General features: G+C 48.4%; 1 protein-coding gene across 1 annotated transcript in view; it reads right to left on the bottom strand.

The window, feature by feature from the left end:
* LOC120917955 (DNA topoisomerase 1-like) overlaps positions 1-17525 on the bottom strand; it is a 58220-nt gene that overhangs the window by 16166 nt on the left and 24529 nt on the right. Inside the window, exon 4 of the mRNA XM_040329594.1 lies at positions 10602-10746. Coding sequence (XP_040185528.1) covers positions 10602-10746 — 145 coding nt within the window. The remainder of the gene's footprint in view (positions 1-10601; positions 10747-17525) is intronic.

Here is a 17525-nt window from a genome sequence, read left to right as displayed (position 1 = left end):
CCTCAATTGATACACAGATTAAACAAATCGCCTTGTTGTACCCCTTTACCTGAAACCCTCTCTTCTATAGCCAAGTGTAATCTGAGACCTGAGTAAAGGGAAAGAACTCCCCCTCTAAATAGTCTTATAGGGGAACATGCATAGTTGGGATTGTCAATTACCCTCTGTGTGCTGGAGGGAAGGCAGGCCATCTCCCAAGAATTTGTGGGTTTGGCATAACCTGGCAGAAGTGACCAATGTTGATAGAGGGACAAGAGCTGCAGCAGCTTAATTTCTATTGTAGCCACACAGTGTTCTTATGGTCTTAAAAATGGTGGCCAGCGGAGACATTGTCTCCGCCGGCCGCGGACCTCTTACGGCGCCTGCGAAAAATTCAGGAAAAAAAAAAACGGGTTTCCCGGGACACAAAATCAGAAAAATGGTCTAAATCCCGGGAATGTCCCGGGAAATTCGGGACAGTTGGCAAGTGTCATTTCACTGTCCAGTTTCAGTCTGGTGGAGGGACGAGACCTGTAAATGTTGCTGAATGGCAGACACAAATCAGGTCTCCCCCCCCCCCCCCCATGCCAGGCAGGGTTGTGCTTTATGGCAGAGCGGTGTACATCTCAAGACTCGATTGACCGAAATACAAGTCCATGTGACCTCATGAACATACAGCCGGGGCCAAAAGTTTTGAGAATGACACAAATATTGTCACAAAATCTGATGCCTCAGGCCCGGATTCACGTAGGAGATACGACGGCGTATCTCCAGATACGCCGTCTTATCTGAGAGTCTGAGGCATCGTATCTTGGCGCCTAATTCAAAGAATCAGATACGCCAAAATTTCTCTAAGATACGACCAGCGTAAGTCTCCTACGCCGTCGTATCTTAATAGCATATTTACGCTGGCCGCTAGGGGCGTGTACGCTGATTTACGCCTAGAAATATGTAAATCAGCTAGATACGCCTATTTACGAACATACGCCCGGCCGACGCAGTATAGATACACCGTTTATGTTCGGCTTTTTCTGGCGTAAAGTTACCCCTGCTCTATGAGGCGTACCAATGTTCGGTATGGACGTCGAAACAGCGTCGAATTTTCACGTTTTACGTCGTTTGTGTAAGTCGTTCGCGAATAGGGCTGGGCGTCATTTACGTTCACGTCGAAAGCATTGGCTTTTTGCGGGTTAATTTGGAGCATGCGCACTGGGATACTTTCACGGACAGCGCGAATGCGCCGTTCGGGGAAAGCGTAATTTACGTGGGGTCACATCACATTTACATAATACACGCCCACATCTTCCACATTTGAATTAGGCGGGCTTACGCCGGCCTAGTTACACTACACCGCCGCAACTTTGCTTTGAGAATACTGCACTTGCCTGTCAAAGTTGCGGAGGCGTAACGTAAATAGGATACGTTTACGCCCGCACAAAGATGCGCTCTCCTACGCGAATCCGGGCCTCAGTGTTTGTAGATCTTTTAGTCAGATTTTACTTTGGGACACTGAAGTATAATTTCAAGCATTTCATAAGCATTTATTGACAATGACAAAGTTTATGGAAAGTTAATATTTGCAGTGGTGACCCTTCTTTCCTCTGCAATTCCCCCCGGCATTCCATCACTCAACTTCTGGGCCACATCCTGACTGGTGGCCGCCCCCCATTCTTGTATAATCAATGATTGGAGTTTGTCAGATTTTGTGGGGGTTTTTTTGTCCACCCGCCTCGAGGATTGATCACAAATTCTCAATGAGATTAAGGTCTGGGATTAAAGGTCTGGCAAGTTTCCTGGCCATGGACTCAAAATGTCCATGTTTTGTTGCCCAAGACACTTAGTTATGTTAGTTAGTTATACCAAGGTTCTCCATCATGCTGGAAAAGGCATTGTTTTGTGCCAAGCAATGATGACCACACACGTTTCCTTGCAGGTAACAATGGTTAACAAAACCAATGATTTCAAGCACCAGCCTCCTTTTAAAGCATCCAAGTCGGTTATTCCAACTCAATCAGCATTATAGAATGATTTCCAGCCTTGTCCTTGTCAACACCGGCACCATCGTTAAGAGAATCAATGAGATGTCAGCGGGTCCTTTTGTGGGCGGGGCTGAAATGCAGTGGAAATGTCTTTCCTTAGGGGATTATGTTCATTTTCATGGCAATAAAAGACTTTGATATTAATTGCCATTCATCTGATCATTCTATAACATTCTGGAGAAAATGCAAACTGCCATCATAAAAACCGAGGCAGCAGACGTTGCGATTTGTGTCAATCTCAAAACTTTTGGCCTCGGCTGTAGCTTGTGGTGTCGCTCCAAGCAGGAATTAACGTCTGCCTCAGATCCTCGGGGGTTAATGGGGTGCTGGCAATGTCCTTGGGTGGATCCATAGAGCAATAAATGCGTTTGGGGAATCGCTGCTCAACCCAAACAGCCCATGTAATCCAAAAGCTGAAACTCCGCCTCAGGTCTGTGTTAAGCCGTGCCCTGACGCATTTGGCCTTGCCCACCAGGCAGAGCCATCTTAAAAGCATCCGGGGCCCCTGGGCAAAGTAATGCTTTGGGGCCCCTACAAGCTTGCCCCAATTTACGCACCTACTCATTGAAAGTACAATATTTCTACTTTACAGCGTGTCACCAGATACAAGGTGTCACCTGCCACACGTTGCGGACTGTCACCTGCCACACGTTGCGGACTGTCACCTGCCACACGTTGCGGACTGTCACCTGCCACACGTTGCGGACTGTCACCTGCCACACGTTGCGGACTGTCACCTGCCACACGTTGCGGACTGTCACCTGCCACACGTTGCGGACTGTCACCTGCCACACGTTGCGGACTGTCACCTGCCACACGTTGCGGACTGTCACCTGCCACACGTTGCGGACTGTCACCTGCCACACGTTGCGGACTGTCACCTGCCACACGTTGCGGACTGTCACCTGCCACACGTTGCGGACTGTCACCTGCCACACGTTGCGGACTGTCACCTGCCACACGTTGCGGACTGTCACCTGCCACACGTTGCGGACTGTCACCTGCCACACGTTGCGGACTGTCACCTGCCACACGTTGCGGACTGTCACCTGCCACACGTTGCGGACTGTCACCTGCCACACGTTGCGGACTGTCACCTGCCACACGTTGCGGACTGTCACCTGCCACACGTTGCGGACTGTCACCTGCCACACGTTGCGGACTGTCACCTGCCACACGTTGCGGACTGTCACCTGCCACACGTTGCGGACTGTCACCTGCCACACGTTGCGGACTGTCACCTGCCACACGTTGCGGACTGTCACCTGCCACACGTTGCGGACTGTCACCTGCCACACGTTGCGGACTGTCACCTGCCACACGTTGCGGACTGTCACCTGCCACACGTTGCGGACTGTCACCTGCCACACGTTGCGGACTGTCACCTGCCACACGTTGCGGACTGTCACCTGCCACACGTTGCGGACTGTCACCTGCCACACGTTGCGGACTGTCACCTGCCACACGTTGCGGACTGTCACCTGCCACACGTTGCGGACTGTCACCTGCCACACGTTGCGGACTGTCACCTGCCACACGTTGCGGACTGTCACCTGCCACACGTTGCGGACTGTCACCTGCCACACGTTGCGGACTGTCACCTGCCACACGTTGCGGACTGTCACCTGCCACACGTTGCGGACTGTCACCTGCCACACGTTGCGGACTGTCACCTGCCACACGTTGCGGATTGTCACCTGCCACACGTTGCGGACTGTCACCTGCCACACGTTGCGGACTGTCACCTGCCACACGTTGCGGACTGTCACCTGCCACACGTTGCGGACTGTCACCTGCCACACGTTGCGGACTGTCACCTGCCACACGTTGCGGACTGTCACCTGCCACACGTTGCGGATTGTCACCTGCCACACGTTGCGGATTGTCACCTGCCACACGTTGCGGATTGTCACCTGCCACACGTTGCGGATTGTCACCTGCCACACGTTGCGGATTGTCACCTGCCACACGTTGCGGATTGTCACCTGCCACACGTTGCGGATTGTCACCTGCCACACGTTGCGGATTGTCACCTGCCACACGTTGCGGATTGTCACCTGCCACACATTACGGATTGTCACCTGCCACACGTTACGGATTGTCACCTGCCACACATTGCGGATTGTCACCTGCCACGTTTGCAGGTGACAATCCGCAACGTGTGGCAGGTGACAATCCGCAACGTGTGGCAGGTGACAATCCGCAACGTGTGGCAGGTGACAATCCGCAACGTGTGGCAGGTGACGTGGCAAGTTCCGTGACGTAGCAAAGACGTGACAAGTGACACGCTAAATCAGGTGAACGTGGGGCCCCTGGGTCTGTGCCCAGTCGTGCCCGCTCAGTAAGACAGCCCTGCCACCAGGGTTTAGTTCAAGCAAAACAGGTCAGGGGGGCGTGGCTTAATGGAGACTTGCAGGCTGAGGCGGCTTTTCACTTTTGGATCATGTGGGCTGTTTGGGTTGAGCCGTGATCCCTAACAGACGGGAATATTAGCCCATTGATGGGTAAATTCTGCTCCTGTAAACCAATTCTATTTTAATAGTTTGAAGGTCTTTTTTCTGCTGTACCCTGGTACAGGAGGGGTTAATCCCTGTAACGGTCACCACCGTTTACGACCTTCCATCCCATCCAAGACAGCTTATCGACACTCCACAATCAGGCAAACGAACACGACCGCTAATAATCCCCCCCAGAAACGAGACACACAGCTCTTGTTTGAGGTTCAAAACAGGGAATGAATCTTTATTTTCTGCACATGGTAACACATTCCTCTTCAAAATACATCCCTCCCACCCTTGGGAAACAGGGTGGGTTAAATTGTCCAATGACAATGGTGATACAGGTCAGGTGTGTTCAAACTTCTCCTTCAGTAAACAGTCTTAGCAGGGGGGGGGGGGTTGCTGGAGTGATTCCCCCCCTTTCCTCACAGCAAGACGCTTTAACATCCCATAATAGGTATGCAGACTGCCTACCAAGCTCCAATCCACATAGTAGACTTAATTACCACAATAGACAATGGAATGCAATCACACCTCACCCCTTTCATCACAGCAAGCTTACTAGTATACATCAGCCAACACACAATATATATATATATACAATATCTGACCGCATTAAATGTGACTAGCACAGACCATAGTGGGGTTCTCATTCACCTTGTGCCCCTAAAGTGACTCCCGTTACATGGCTCCCCCCTTGTGGAACACTCTGGCAGACCCGGCTTGATCCTTTTCGGGTCAACTTGGGGATGTCCGGAACTAGGAGGCCGGGATAACGTCTGTTTGCCGGGATAAACCATCAGCATTGCCATTTGGCTTACCAGGTCGGTAGCGGATGGTGAAGGTGAATAATAGAATTCAGTTCTGGAACAGTCACTTGCTTTGCTCTCTCAATGGCTCCCAAAACCTGTTGCTGATGCTCTTGGGACAGATAAGGCACCACCTGGATGCAAATCCCATTTAATCTTTTGACAATTTCAGCCTGTTTGTGCATTTCAATGTTCAAGCCACGGGACATCTCATAATACATGACATAGTGTCGTTGCATCTCTGATTTCTCACTGGCCAACTTGTCACATTCCCATTTTAGACTGTGATATTGTGCCGGATCTACAGTACATGTTGGGGAAGGTAGTCTTACCCGGGTCTCAGCAGCAAGCAAGTTGGTTCCAGCAACGCGGGTCTGGGCACAGGTAGTCACTGTGTGGGCTTCAGCGGGGCACATCGGGGCGTACGCAGAAACAAGGGGGGCCAAATCATTCCCCAGTAGTACATCTGCTGGCAAATCCTTCATCACCCCCACATTCACATGTCCCGAACCAACCCCCCAATCCAGGTGAACCCGGGCAACGGGTAGCCGGAAGACGGTGCCTCCCGCTACTCTTACGGCTACAGTGTCTCCGGTGTGCTGGCTCTCTGGGATGAGTTTCTTCTGTAGCAGGGTCATCGTGGCCCCAGAATCGCGTAGTCCATTGGCTACCTTTCCATTGACCCAGACAGTCTGCCTGTGTTGCTGCCTGTTGTCCTGGTTAGCTGCTTGTATCGGATCTGCCTCGTGCAGAACGCCCCAATGTTCTTCCTCCTCAACGCAGTGGGCCGCAGGCATGGATGTGCGGGGGTTCCCCCTTTCTGGCTGTCTCCATGACTGTGACTGCCTGGGTGGATTCAATGGACAGTCTAGTTTTCTGTGTCCTAGCTGTTTACACCCAAAACACCTGATGGACTGAGTTGTCCGGGGAGTTGAACCTAGGCTTCTGAGGATAAGTGGCCGCTGGAGGTGGTGTTGTAGGACGGTCCGACTGGGGTTTGTAGGCAATAGCCGGCAGGGGTGCCGCTGATCGATAATCCACCCGAGCTGTGGTCTTGACCACAGGGTTATCCAGTTTGCGGGCGTCTGTGTATTCGTCCGCCAGGCGAGCTGCTTCAGACAAGGAGAAAGGGTTTCTGTCCCGGACCCATTCTCTGACTTCCCGGGACAGTTTGTCAAAGAAGTGCTCCAGCAGGAACACCTGCAGCACCTCTTCCCCGGATTCTGCTTGGCATCCATCGACCCAGTGGGATGCTGTGCGGTGTAGGCGGCATGCCCACTCGGTATATGAGTCTCCAGTCTGCTTGCTCGTCTCTCGGAACCGCCTCCGGTATGCCTCCGGTGTGACGGCATACCTGGCCAAAAGTGCTTCTTTTACCAGTCCATAGTTTATAATATCCTTGTCTGGGATGGCCCTGAACGCTTCACTGGCCCGGCCGGACAATTTCCCAGACAAAATGGTAACCCATTCCTCTGTGGGCACCCGGTGTAGGGCACATTGCCGTTCAAAATCAGCAAGGTACCCATCAATCTCCCCTTCAGTTTCAATGAAGTTCTTAAAAGCAGCAAAATGTATATTTCTCCTTTCAGCTGGTGCTGCTGTGACTTCTGCTGCTGCGGAACCTCTTTGCCGTAGCCAATTTGCATCCACAGCAGCTATAACCCGGTCTATGATCTCCGGTGGAGGGTTAGGACCATAGTGTGCCAGTCTTAGTTTGACAGCCCGATCAAAGCTTGCCTCCTCCGGGGTCCTGTCTGTTACGCTGGGCCTTTCCGTTATGTTGGGTCTTTCCGCTCCATCCATTTGGACAAGTTCTGTGATCATGTCCATCTTTTTACGGTTGCTGGCCGGTCTGCCCCGGCTCTCCAGTAAGTTCTTGAGGGTGGAGCGCTTCAGCCGTGCATACTGAGACTCCATTGTCCTGTGTCCTTGTAGCTGTCCTTTAAGCGATGGAATTATCCCACTGCTGTGCCACCACTGTAACGGTCACCACCGTTTACGACCTTCCATCCCATCCAAGACAGCTTATCGACACTCCACAATCAGGCAAACGAACACGACCGCTAATAATCCCCCCCAGAAACGAGACACACAGCTCTTGTTTGAGGTTCAAAACAGGGAATGAATCTTTATTTTCTGCACATGGTAACACATTCCTCTTCAAAATACATCCCTCCCACCCTTGGGAAACAGGGTGGGTTAAATTGTCCAATGACAATGGTGATACAGGTCAGGTGTGTTCAAACTTCTCCTTCAGTAAACAGTCTTAGCAGGGGGGGGGGGTTGCTGGAGTGATTCCCCCCCTTTCCTCACAGCAAGACGCTTTAACATCCCATAATAGGTATGCAGACTGCCTACCAAGCTCCAATCCACATAGTAGACTTAATTACCACAATAGACAATGGAATGCAATCACACCTCACCCCTTTCATCACAGCAAGCTTACTAGTATACATCAGCCAACACACAATATATATATATACAATATCTGACCGCATTAAATGTGACTAGCACAGACCATAGTGGGGTTCTCATTCACCTTGTGCCCCTAAAGTGACTCCCGTTACAATCCCATTGCAGGATTTAATCCCAGAATAAAGCGTTCTGCAGAGTCTCTCCAGTCAGAATCCTGAACTTTCTCCTTCCCATAAAAAAGGGTTTAATAATGTGATATTCCGCCACATCGACGCAGCCAACTTTACTGTATGCAATTCTAATCCTCCTGCCGGGCTCGTCAACCTCTGAAAAACTCCTCTGTTTGTCGCGGCTTAACCAATCATGATTTGAAAGGGATTCTGGGAGCAGTTGACGGCGAGCGATGCGTGTATATATATATTTTTATTATCCGTGGCAATACATGAGCAAACATTGCTTAGCGACAGAAGCCAGTATAGCTCACCCCCCCACTTAAATCAGCGCTTGCCGCCTGCCGAGGTCTACCCCGGCGACGAGTATTAGGCATTCATGAGTGGTAATAAAAAGGCGCACAAAGAACCTCTCCAGTGCTTCCAGCTCAGGACATTTGTCAGCTGCAGCCCTGGAAAGGTTCGAAGTTCTGCCGTCCCAACGCTCAGATGTGCGACACCTGCACCCGCTTTCAGGGGTTGACGCCATCCATCGATTATTCAGCCAATGCACATAAACCTTCGGAGTCAGCTGGACGGACCGAGCTGAGGGATGTGCGAAGACAATCAATAGGGTCAACTAGTTCTCCATTGTAGACCTCTCCATAACACATCCATCAATATTTTTTATCACCTCATCTGAGTAAGGCCGATTCCAAGGAATTTTTTTTGGTACTGCAGGGTTTGCCAAATACACAGGGATCGTGGTGGTCAACTGGTGAGCAACTCCCCCTTTCTGTCCTTAACGATGCCCATTCCTGACCGCTGTTTATATGCTCATTTCATTTTTGTGCTCTGTTAGATTGTCCTCTCTTATTGACCTCCTCTCAAAGAAAGAAGTCCCCCTGATGAAGAAATTATCCTGAAACGCGTTGGGCCTAAGAAAAGGGAGACCTACATCTATGAACTGTATTAATTGCATTGTTTTTACTGTTTCGTGTGGACACTATATGGTGTAATGTGTTCCCATAGATTTTAACAATTCTAATAAATTTATGTAACAATTTTTCTAAACAATTGTGATTTTACCACTGGGGGTATTCTATTTTGAATAATCTACTTATTTGGGGTGTTGGCAACCATTTAGTAAATCCAGTTGAAGCTCTCTTCTAAAATTATACAGGGTTTCCCAAAAGTCAGGGATGTAAGTGGCAGTGGGGCCTTCATAAGAGGACCTACATGAGAAGACCTGAGGCCCTTCATGAGAGGCCCTTCATGAGAGGCCCTTCATAAGAGGACCCGCATAAGACCTGAGGACCTTCATAAGAAGACCTGAGGACCTTCATAAGAAGACCTGAGGACCTTCATAAGAAGACCTGAGGACCTTCATAAGAAGACCTGAGGACCTTCATAAGAAGACCTGAGGACCTTCATAAGAAGACCTGAGGACCTTCATAAGAAGACCTGAGGACCTTCATAAGAGGACCTTCATAAGAAGACCTGAGGACCTTCATAAGAGGACCTTCATAAGAAGACCTGAGGACCTTCATAAGAGGCCCTTCATAAGAGGCCCTTCATAAGAGGCCCTTCATAAGAGGCCCTTCATAAGAGGCCCTTCATAAGAGGCCCTTCATAAGAGGCCCTTCATAAGAGGCCCTTCATAAGAGAACCTTCATAAGAGAACCTTCATAAGAGAACCTTCATAAGAGAACCTTCATAAGAGAACCTTCATAAGAGAACCTTCATAAGAGAACCTTCATCCCAAAATGTACACACAAGTGAGAGTCATCATATTGGCCATTCCTGCCCTAGATTTCAAAGTCAGTCATGAAGATTTTTGACCTCATCTGCTTCTATCCCACATGCTTTTGGTGCTTGGAGGGGGGAACCCATGTTGCTCCATCTTTCTCCCCCTCCCCACCGTGCGCCTCTGCATTTTGATTAAAGGGCATCGCAGCAGGCATCTGCAGATGTTGATGCTCCCACAAGACATACTGGTGTTGGTCTTCTACATACCCCATCAGGGTGACCATCATGACTGCTGAGTCCTATGTGGTGCACACATCTTACATAGGGCAAAATCCATCTGGATGAGTAACTGTAGAGCAGGGGTGTCAAACTACATTTCATTGCGGGCTGCATCAGCATTATAGTTGCCCCCAAAGAACCAGTTGTATTTGTAAGACTAGATGTCCAGAGCACCCCCCCCCCCCCCCTTACAGATGTCAACCTCCCAACACCATCAGAAGTCATGAGACTCACACCCTCCTTTACATCACAATGCACCCCCCGCTCCCTTACCTTGTGCAGTCTTCCCGGGAATAAAAAAAATAAAAAAAAGATTAAATTAAAAAAAAAGTAAACCAAAAAATAAAAAAAAAAGCTTAAGTCCCCTTTCACACTTATACGACTTGTCTCACGATTTTGGACTGCAAAATCGTATGACAAGTCATTCTCCATTATTTTCAATGACTACCATTCATACTGGCACGACTTTAAGTTGTGCCTACTTCAAAGTAGTCCTTGCACTACTTTGGTCCGATTTTGATGCCACTTACACAGGCATTCATTGAAATCGCGGCCGTGAATCGCGGCAAAATCGCGCGACTTTGAAGTCGTACAAGTGTGAAAGGGGGCTAAAGGGAGAGTTATTCAGCTGGGCGAGGCTCAGAAAAAAAATAGGGAAATAAAATTGGTTAATCCAGTCTTTACCTTTAACTTGGAGTTTGCATTGAGCATGATGTATTTCGCCATTCCCTGCACGTTTTCCGTCCACGATGCCAGCCAGGTAACGCTGTTGTCATGACGGACCTCCTTCCATTTGTGTCCAGCAGGGGGCTCTGGAATTTTGGATTCCCTGGAAAAGAGGGACGGACATGAATTAACCTTTTTAGGGATGCTCCAAGCCAGGGGGGTCTCCAAACTTCATAAACAAAAAAGGGCCAATTCACTGTCTTCTCTGACTTAAGGGGGGCCGGACTGTGACCAGTGGAAGTAGAAAATGCCCTAGTGTCATAGGGAGTAGACAATTGTCTCAGGTTTGGTGGGGTCAGTGGGATTTAAAAATATAGCTCTTGTGGTCAGTAGGAGGAATAGTGCCCAGTGGGGGGGGGGGGCTGTCCCAACGTTGGTGCCAGTAAGGCGGGGGGAGGGCTCCGGAGTTGGTGGCAGTAAGGGGGGGAATAGCAAGCCCATCATTGTGTCAGTGGGGGGGGGGGGGGGAGTGCTCCGGTGTTGGTACCAGTGGGGGGAATAGCACCCCATCAATGGTGCCAGTGGGGGGGGGGGGGGAGTGCTCTGGCATTGGTGCCAGTGGGAGGAACAGTGCCACATCATTGGTGTCAGTGGGGGTGGGGGGAGTGCTCCAGCGTTGCTGTCAGTGGGAGGAATAGCACCCCATCATTGGCGTCGGGGGGATGTGCTCCGGCTTTGGTGCCAGTGGGGGGGGATAGCACCCCATCATTGGTGCCATTTGGGGGGGGGAGCTGAGAATGCTCCTAATCTCAGCTTGTTACCTGTATAGAAGACACCTGGGAGCCAGAAATCTTGCCGATTGATCTGGGATCAAATACTTATTTCACTCATTAAAATGTAAATAAATTAATAACTTTTTTGAAATGTGTTTTTCTGGATATTAAGCCCCCTCTCATACAAATTGAACCTCCCGGCTCGGAGCGATGGATCGGAAGCCGGGAAACCAATCGGTAAGTGAATTGTGGATTCCCCGGCAGGTCACAATCCGGTTTGAAGGGCGAGGAATGAATTTCGGGAAGGTAAATGGCTCTGTGGTGTCGCATACAAACGATCCTGCAGGTGTCGCTGTTGTATATAAAATGGACGCAGAGAGACACATTCATAACCGTTTTCAGATCGGTAATTTCTGACAAATAAAAATGTCTCAGGCTTGGAGAAACAAAAACGCGGTTTTACAAGCAGAGCGCGAACGCCGAGGAAGACAACGGGTTACGTGTAGTGATCTGCCCGGTCATATACAGCCAATAAATATTTATGTGAACAAGGATCAGTCTTTGGACCCACAAAATTATTTACCAAAATAGAAATGATCCGCAGCAATCATTGGAGAACGTGATAAGGGAATTTGGACATGTGCCTTGTATGTGCATTGGGGTGCCATTCCCAAAAAGATGGTCCCCCTTGCCATCATGAATTATGGAGCCCCTTACACAGCTTCATTCAGGCATGGGCCCCCTGGAGCAGAGAACCGGGGGGGGGGGGGTGCCGCCTGAAATTGAGAAGCGAAGCGGGGGGGGGACTGCTGCGAACTGAGAAGCGGGGGGGGGGGGGCCATTCACAAAAATAAAGAAAAATATATATTAAAAAATGGGGGTAGCCCTGGGGACCTCTGGGCCCTTTAATAAAAATATATATATATTTGTCTTTATTTTAAACCGGGGTTGCCATCTGGGGACCTCTGGACCCAATAATAATTATATATATATATACAATATTATTGGGTCCAGGAGGTCCCCAGATGGCAACCCCGCTTTCTTAAAAAAAAGATTATATATAATAATTTTTTTTAATATATATATATATATATATATATATATATATATATATATATATATAATAAAAAAGATAAAATAAAAAAGATAAAATAAATATTTGTAGATTATATATATATATATATATATACACACACATAATATATATATATATATATATATATATATTTAATAAAAAAAAGGGGGGGGGGTTTCCATCGAGGGCCTCTGGAGACCTCCAGACCCCTTACAGGTGTACTGCCTGTACCCCCTTGATGGCGGCCCTGCCCCTTGCACCCCCAAACAGTGTGAATGAGACCCCAATAGAGGCAAACCCGCCCTTCCCAGGCAATGCTCTCTCAATGCGGCTTCATAAAACATTAAAACTCTGCCAGCCATCATCGTCACTGAAGATCAATCCTTGATGAGCACATCGGATGAAGACACTTTATAAACACGGTGCAGAGCTGGAGAGATTGCCAACGACTGAAGAAGTTGAATAAATGCATATTTAAAGTTCAGCGTTTAAAAGAAAAAATTCCAGGTAATGATAAAGAAGCCGATAGATTAAAAACGGCAACTGCCGAGAGATTAAACCCTCCAGATGTATCACTTAAGTTTATCGCTATCATTAATTCCACCCCGGTGTCTCTAGTATTATACACCGCAATAGTAATTATCTTCCAAGTTCTGCTCAAATCAGGTCTGCAGAGAGTAGAAAGCCTTCATAGAGAGACAAAGAATTCTACAGTGCGACGGATAATATACTGGAGCGACCATAAGCTGTGGCACTCACGGGATTGATTGACCGCCATGAACAGGCCCAAAGTGTGCTAAGAAAAAAAATCCCTGCACCATCGGCCAGAACTGTTGACGTAGGGCAGGTTGGGTCCATGAGGTCAATACTAAAATTCTAACCCGCCCATCTATGCGCCTCAAAGATCACCAACACCACGCCACAATTTTGAGCCTCAACAGTCTGGTTTTGTTGAACCTGTGCCCACCGCAGCCTCGGCTTTCTGTCCTTGGCTGAAAGGAGTGGAACCCAATGTGGTCATCTACTGTTGTAGACCATCTACCTTGAGGTTTGACACCTGCAATCTGAGCTTTTCTGCTCAACGCAGTTATAAAAGAGTAGTTATTGGAGCCATTTTGTCAGCTAGAACCAGACTGCTAAAGTTCCTCTAACCTCTCTCAAAGCATCTCCTTCCTCAAGTCAGACGTTCAATTGTTTTCAACATTCCGAGTAAAAAGCTAGAGAGTCTGAAAAGCTCAGATCAGGCTACAATTTCGGTCCTCAACCGTCTAGTTTAATGAACCTGTGAGACTCTGGGGACCCTGGATGAGGGCTGTGGGAGATCCCTATAGGGGGACCTAGTGGCGGAGATGCCCTGGTCCATTGGGATTTCACCTCCTCTGGCAACAAGGGATAACTACAGTCCAACTGCCCAACCGTTCTCAATGGGGAGACCCCCAGGGGAGGGGCCTAGTTAGAAGGCTTGTCAGCTAGACTTTTCTCGTCAATGACTCATGGAGGTAGTGAGGTTACTAGTCCGACCCGTCCACTTCCTAGGTAAGGAAACGACGAGGGTGGCACGCTCCTTAGGATTGGGGGAGGGAGACACAAGGGAATAGACACAGGGATGATGAGTAGAAGGAAGGTGGTTGTTTTCTATACTATGATACTTTGCAACAATGTTAACTGTACCTGTCAATGACTGAATTAAGAAAAACAAATAAAAATAAATTACTAAAAAAAAAATGAACCTGTGACCAGTGGCGTCACTAGGGGGTGGCTACTGGGGCTATAGCCCTAAGTCTTTAGAGCAGGGTTCAGCAACCTGCGGCCCGCCACCGATGAATACAGGCACCCGGGCCCGCGGACATTTTCTTTGGACTGTTCTTTGGAGCCAGTGGAAGAGTATAGAAAATGCTGTGTGCCATAAATCAAGTGCACCCTACTCAAAGGAAGTGTCTGGCTTGAATCAGAAATGAGCATATATTATATTGCAAAATAAACTACTGCTGTCCAGTTTTCTCCGGCAGCAAAAATTCTCCACATTTGGAAAGTGTTAACATTGATCCACGCTGAGCAGCATTACCGTCCCAGTAAGCGTTCCTTTAAAGACGCTGTCTTCTCGCTAATCCTCCTGTCTGCGGGTTTCGTGCCGTCCTACAGCTCTCCACATGCTACAAAATCTCTTTAATTTGCCTAACTGTCCAGACTTCAATGTGAGATGTTTTGACATGGAAGGGTCAAAGAGGCATTCATTGTATTAATCCCAGTTAAGTCGGTACTCAGCAGGCAGAGCACAGCCGGCCCCTCCCCAGCCGCACACTCCGTCCTTGTCTGTTCCTGGAGGCCACATCACTAGAACTTTTCTGTTCCAATAGGTAATAAAATGTCACTGACAGTTAAAGGATGTTTATAAATACGGAATACATAATCAAACTTTAAATCCTAAAGAATTTTTATAGTTCGGTTGCTTTTCTAGATTTTTGGAAAAAAAGGGGCAACCCCCGCTTAAAGCGGAACTAAACCCAACGATTGCCGACGTATAGTGATTTTTTTGGGGGGGAGTGGGGGCTTCAGGAGAAGGGGACTTCCTGTCCCACTTCCTCCTTCCGCCGAGGGGCTGGAAAGGCGATAAGCTTAAAGCGGTTGTAAACCTGCATACATTTTTTTTTCTACACCTGCAAGGAAAAAGCCATAATGAGCCAATATGCACCGCATATTAGCTCATTATAAAATACTTACCTCGGAACGAGGTAGGTAACTTACCTGGTCCACGCCGAGCGTGTCTTCCGGGTATCGCCGCTCCATCGCTGTGATTGGCTGGAGCGGCGATGACGTCACTCCTGCGCGCGGGAGATTTCCTTTCCGGCATGGCTCGGCGGGGCCGGCCATTAAGCCGAGGATCCCCCCTGCGCATGCGCCGCTGCAATCAGCGGCGCATCGCGAGGGGAATATCTCCTAAACCGTACAGGTTTGGGAGATATTTTTTATACCTACAGGTAAGCCTTATTATAGGCTTACCTGTAGGCAAAAGTTAAAAAAGTGGGTTTACAACCACTTTAATCGCCTTTTCACAGCCCCTCCCTGTAGGCGAGCGCCTGTCCAATCGGACGGCGCTGCGCCGCTCGCGTATGCGCAGTGGGTGTCCGGCCGTGAAGCCGAAAGCTGTCACTGCCGGGTGCCCACACTAAGAATGAAGGCGCGTCGCTGGAGCCGTGGAGCAGGTAAGTGTCTGTTTATTAAAAGCCAGCAGCTACACTTTTTGTAGCTGCTGACTTTTAATAAACTTAAAAAAAGGTGGAAAACCCCTTTAATAATAAACCAATAGTTAATATTTCATAAAACGATACAATTTGCATGAGAGCTGAAGAATTTAAATTATACTGATGACATTATATAGCAATACAGCGCATGGTACAAAATATTTATTTGCATACTCCCCCATTGTAGTGGATAAAAGAGGTCACAAAATTGAGTCCAACAACGTGTTAAAACCCATCTAAAATTATTGGAATATAATAGATGCATCAGGAGTAAGCTCAACGCGTTTCGTGGGCTTATACTCACTCGTCAGGAGCATGATGCATCAGATTCAAAAGAAAAAGGAAATAAAAGAAAACCCAACGATTGGTTTCCAAAAACGGTTACATTCAAGGTATGCCATGAATGACGGCGCAAAGTTACTCGTGTTCTCATCTGATCCATTGACCCATCAAAAGGCTGGTGTCAAAACTGATCACATGTGCAGCACCATAGCAAACAGAGGTCAAGATGGCAGCTTCCTTGGCTGTAAAGGATAATAGGGTTTAGTCCCACTTTAACCACTAGGCGACTGCTGCATGACTATATACCCTGGCAGAATGGCACGCTTGGGCATATGGACGTATATATACGTCCCCTTTAAGAAGCGGTATTGTGGGTGCGCGCACGCCGCCGATGTGCGCACCCGCCGCGAGCCCCCTGGGTGCCGCAGACTCTGTCCGCCGGGAGTATCGCAGTCTCATCGAGAGAAAGTCTAGTATTAACCTTCTTACTCAAGGCAAGTCCCCCACAGAAGTTTGCTGGGAATAAAACACTCAAAAGTTTCGATCTTCTGGGTTCCCCCCGGCTCTCGATGGTTGCTTCTGCAGACCTCCATTCATTACGGTAGACAGCAGTACTGTAGATGTCAGCAGGAGGAATTAGAGTTGTGGGGAACCCAGGAGACTGAAATTCCCTGAAGTGTCGGTTTTCTAGTCAACCTAAAGTCAGACTACAACAGAGTACCAATAAGCTTGTCCTTGAACTCAGGTCCCCAAGTGAACCGATACTTGTTTACTTCTACCAACCCATCCCCTGTGATACGGAGTGCCCTTCTACATATTAAAGGTATGTATACAATGTATTCTATAAGGGATCCTGTATATATACTCTGTATTCTATAACGGATCCTGTATATATACACTGTATTCTATAATGGATCCTGTATATATACACTGTATTCTATAACGGATCCTGTATATTTTCCTTGTATTCTATAACGGATCCTGTATATATACACTGTATTCTATAATGGATCCTGTATATATACACTGTATTCTATAACGGATCCTGTATATTTTCCTTGTATTCTATAACGGATCCTGTATGAATACAATCTATTCTACAACGGATCCTGTATATATACACTGTATTCTACAACGGATCCTGTATGTATACACTGTATTCTATAATGGATCCTGTATGTACCGTATTTATCGGCGTATACCGCGCACTTTTTTGCCCTTAAAATCAGGGCAAAATCGTGGGTGCGCAATATACGCTGATACTCGCTTCCCGCGCTGTTTGAACGCGGCCGCCTACATATACCGAGCGCAGTACACTCGGGTACACTCAGCCATGCTCGGCACCCCTCGCGGTTATGCGAGAGAAGCCGAGAGGAGCCGAGCGTGCCCGAGTGTACTGCGCTCGGTATATGTCGTCGGCGGCGTTTAAACACAGCGCAGGAAGTGGGGATCGGCTCAGAGACCAGCACGGGAGAAGCGGGGAGGACACCGCAGACAGACGCCGGACCGGACAAGGCCGCCGATGGACGCCGGGCAAGACACCAAAACGAAGTAATAAAAAAAAAAATGT

Source organism: Rana temporaria, chromosome 11 (genome assembly GCF_905171775.1).
Source record: "Rana temporaria chromosome 11, aRanTem1.1, whole genome shotgun sequence".
Lineage (NCBI taxonomy): Eukaryota > Metazoa > Chordata > Amphibia > Anura > Ranidae > Rana > Rana temporaria.
Note: the sequence above shows the minus strand (reverse complement) of the source record. Positions and strands in the feature narration are given on the sequence as shown.